The sequence below is a fragment of the Fulmarus glacialis genome, unplaced genomic scaffold, assembly GCF_000690835.1.
Source record: "Fulmarus glacialis isolate BGI_N327 unplaced genomic scaffold, ASM69083v1 scaffold17935, whole genome shotgun sequence".
Classification (NCBI taxonomy): domain Eukaryota; kingdom Metazoa; phylum Chordata; class Aves; order Procellariiformes; family Procellariidae; genus Fulmarus; species Fulmarus glacialis.
Window position 1 is genome coordinate 1 of NW_009212505.1, and position 3,233 is coordinate 3,233.

The 3,233-nt window shown below is 55.4% G+C and overlaps 1 protein-coding gene across 1 annotated transcript in view; it reads left to right on the plus strand.

Annotated features, from left to right (window-relative positions):
• The first annotated feature begins 297 nt into the window (after positions 1 to 297).
• Positions 298 to 3,233, plus strand: part of TRIM41 (tripartite motif containing 41) — a 4,518-nt gene continuing 1,582 nt past the window's right edge. The window contains exons 1-4 of the mRNA XM_009577907.1: positions 298 to 330; positions 1,266 to 1,361; positions 1,789 to 2,019; positions 2,714 to 2,736. Of these exons, the coding sequence (XP_009576202.1) occupies positions 298 to 330; positions 1,266 to 1,361; positions 1,789 to 2,019; positions 2,714 to 2,736 (383 nt within the window). The remainder of the gene's footprint in view (positions 331 to 1,265; positions 1,362 to 1,788; positions 2,020 to 2,713; positions 2,737 to 3,233) is intronic.

Here is a 3,233-nt window from a genome sequence, read left to right on the forward strand (position 1 = left end):
GGTTGAAATGAGCACCCGCGTCGCGGTGGGTCCACACCTTACAAAGCCTTTCCTGAGTGGTTCCCCACCCTCGCTCGGCTCAGGGGATACCTGCCCGAGGGTCTTAAGAGCCTGATCCCGAATTGCCAGCGGCGGAGACCCTTCGTTAGGGGTTTTAACGGGGCAGCCTTGCTGTCTCGGACGCGAGCGGGGACCCTGAAACAAAGCACGGCGTAAGGACAGGGGACGATGGTCGCTGAGCCCTTCAGGCTGCTGCTTACCCCTTCTCTTGCAGTTTTGGTTTCTCCGCGAGGTCGCATGTCGCTTTTTGGGGTCTTCTGGAAGAAAAGAGTGGGTTTTTTGGTTCATTTAATATCCTAAGGCATCTTGGAGGAGTTGCTGCCGCACGTGGTGGTGTCTTATCTTGTCCTCCCTCGCTGGAAGCTCTCCAGAGCTCTGGCCATGGCTGATATGTTGGCAATTCCCATTGGAGTCGGCACCCTTTGAGCCCCTTGAGATTTTTGGGGGGTTTTGATAGCCAGGAATAATCTTGGAGAGAAGGGAAGGATGGCGACGGGGTGTCTCATCCCTACGTCGGGCTGTTTCGTGGTGGGTTGTCGGAGCGTGGCCGGCAGCGCTGTTTGCTCTTGGGTTGGCTCAGTCCATTTTCCCCTTTCCCTTTTCCTGGGAAAGACGCTGCAAATACTTGAGGAGGCAGAAAAATCGATTTCTGAAGGGCAGAGCTGCTTGTGAAGGGCAGAGGGAGCGTCTCGGGAAGGCGGTGAGGCAGAAGCGGTCGGTTTTTTGGAAATGTCAAAGCTTATTCAGCGCAGGGAACCATGACTGATGAAGCAGGTAGTGGTTTCGTCGTTGGCTTAAGCTGATCTAGGACCACACTGCTACCGAAAGGCGCAGCCTGAAAGGGTGGTCTAAGCCTGTCCTAGGTTTGTGCTGAGTTTAGGGGCACAGATCGCTCCCTGGGTCCTGATCCCAACCCAGCGGGACGCATGCACGACGGCCCGAGCCACGCATCGAACAGTCTGCACTTGGTGACTGTGGATCTGGCGTTTGTGGATGTTCCCCGATCCGAGTGGGGCGGGATTTTTGGCTTTCTAATTAAAACCAGCTCCCAGAACCAGCACTTAGGGAAAGCGGAAGGAAAGTGGTCTGAAATCTGGGCAGGAGGTTTTGTTCTCAGCCCTGCCGTGGAGTTAGGGACCAAAAGAGGAGAAAAAGGAGGAGATTGCCTGAGCCAGGGATGCCTGAGGTGCGTTTCTTTCTCTCAGAACAAGCTCCAGAGCCACTTGGAGCCGCTGAAGAAGAAGCTGGACGCGGTCCTGAAGCAGAAATCCAATGAGGAGGAGAAGATCACGGAGCTGAGGGTAAGAGCCTGGCATAGCGGATGATCCTGCGCGTGATTCCTTTCCACACTTATTCATTTCCCGTTTCTCTGTTTTCCACCTTTCACCCTGCCAAAAAAATAATCCACCCTCAGCTAAGGAGGACGCCGAAATGCCGGCGCTGGGAGCGTGTCTTGGCCCAAAGTCTGGTGAGGGGGATGAGCAGGGAAGCTTTTCCCCCTCTGCCTTGCGGATTTGAGCTCTCGCAGAGGCGTTGCCGTCCCTTTGCTGCAGTCGTTGGGATCACAACGGGGAAGCTGTTTCCCTGCTGAATTAGAGCTTAATTAAGGGGGTTTTGTGCCTGGATGTGTTGTGGGAATTGGTAGCCTGGGAGAGAGAACAAATTGATGTCCTTTGGGTCTGTCACTTGAGCTAAGGATGCCTTTCCTCCCTCTTCCCCGCTCCGCAGGACAAGATGAAGCTGGAAATCAAGGAATTCGAGTCGGATTTTGAGGTGCTGCACCAATTCCTCATCGGGGAGCAGGTCCTGCTCTTACACCAGCTGGAGGAACGCTACGAGAGCTTGCTGGCCCGTCAGAGCAGCAACATCAGCCAGCTGGAAGAGCAGAGCGCTGCCCTCAGCCGGCTCATCGCCGAGGCGGAGGACAAGAGCAAACAGGACGGGCTGCAACTGCTCAAGGTCTTTTTTCTTTTCTTTTTCCTGTCCCTGGGATGGGAAAAGGGAAATTTGTGATCAGGGATCCCAGGAGGAGGGTAGAGCCCTGCTGCCGTGCCGGACAAAGCCTCTCCCAGATGTTTTTAAACCTTCCCAAAGAGCTGTAAACTCGGATGATTCACGTAGTTGATCTCTGGACTGTGAACCCTCGCTCGGCTCTGCGCCGGCAGCTGTAGGAACTCCGGCCCCGCTTTATGGCGAGGAGATAAGGTTAGCGGTGGGAATTAAGCAGAGCTGCCGAGAGGGGAGTGGACCTTGCTTCAAAAGGATCTTCTTCATGGGAGAACGTCCTTACCTGGTGGGCTAGAACCTTCTCCATCCCTCCTGCCAGGGATCCCGCAACATCTGCTGGATCAGAGGGGAAAAACGGGAAGAGAAGGGGACACCCCGGGATTTGCTAGGGTGTCTGCATAGTGGGAAAAGCCTCTACCAAGGGATAAATCCATGGGATATGTCTCTCTGTGGCCTATTCCCATCGCCTGACCGTGGGAGGGGACTCATCCTGTCCCCTGGGGCGGTTGGCTCGTTGCAGCTCAGCACGGTGCTGAGCCGTGGCTGCTAAGAGGATTTAGTGTGAGCCACGGTGGGATCGGCCTCAGTCCTCCCTGATCTTTTCTTTCTTTCTCCCCGCTTCCCACCCGGCTGCCTCCTTTTGCAGGACATCAAAGGCACATTTATCAGGTCAGTGACTTTCCGTTGGCATCTTCTCGCTGTAAATAGCTTTTAAAGGGAAAAAAAAAAAAAACCCAACCCATGAGCTTTTGTTTTAAACCCCGTGCGGTGGGCGCTTTTCCAGGCTGGGGTTGGGTAGTGCGAGGGAAAGCTCGGTAATGGCTGGTGTCAAAATGATCATGGTGGTGGGAACTCCTGGCGGGGTATAAATGGGATTTTTGGGGATGACTGGGGACATACGGGAGAGGAGAAGGGCGGGGAAAAGACCTCGGAATCCCTCGCAGCCGCTTTTTTGGGAGCAGAGCTGGGTCTGCCCGCGCGGACCTCGTGCCCTGGGGAAGCAGGAGCCGCTGGCAAGTCTGGAGGGACCATTTTTTTTTCCCCCCTCATCTTTAAATCGGACAACCAGCCGCTCTTCTAAATCGGCCCCCAGCCGTTCGCCAGCAGGTAACGGAGCCGAGTCGGAGCACGGCCTGGCTGTCCCCAGTGCCGGGTGGACGCGGCTC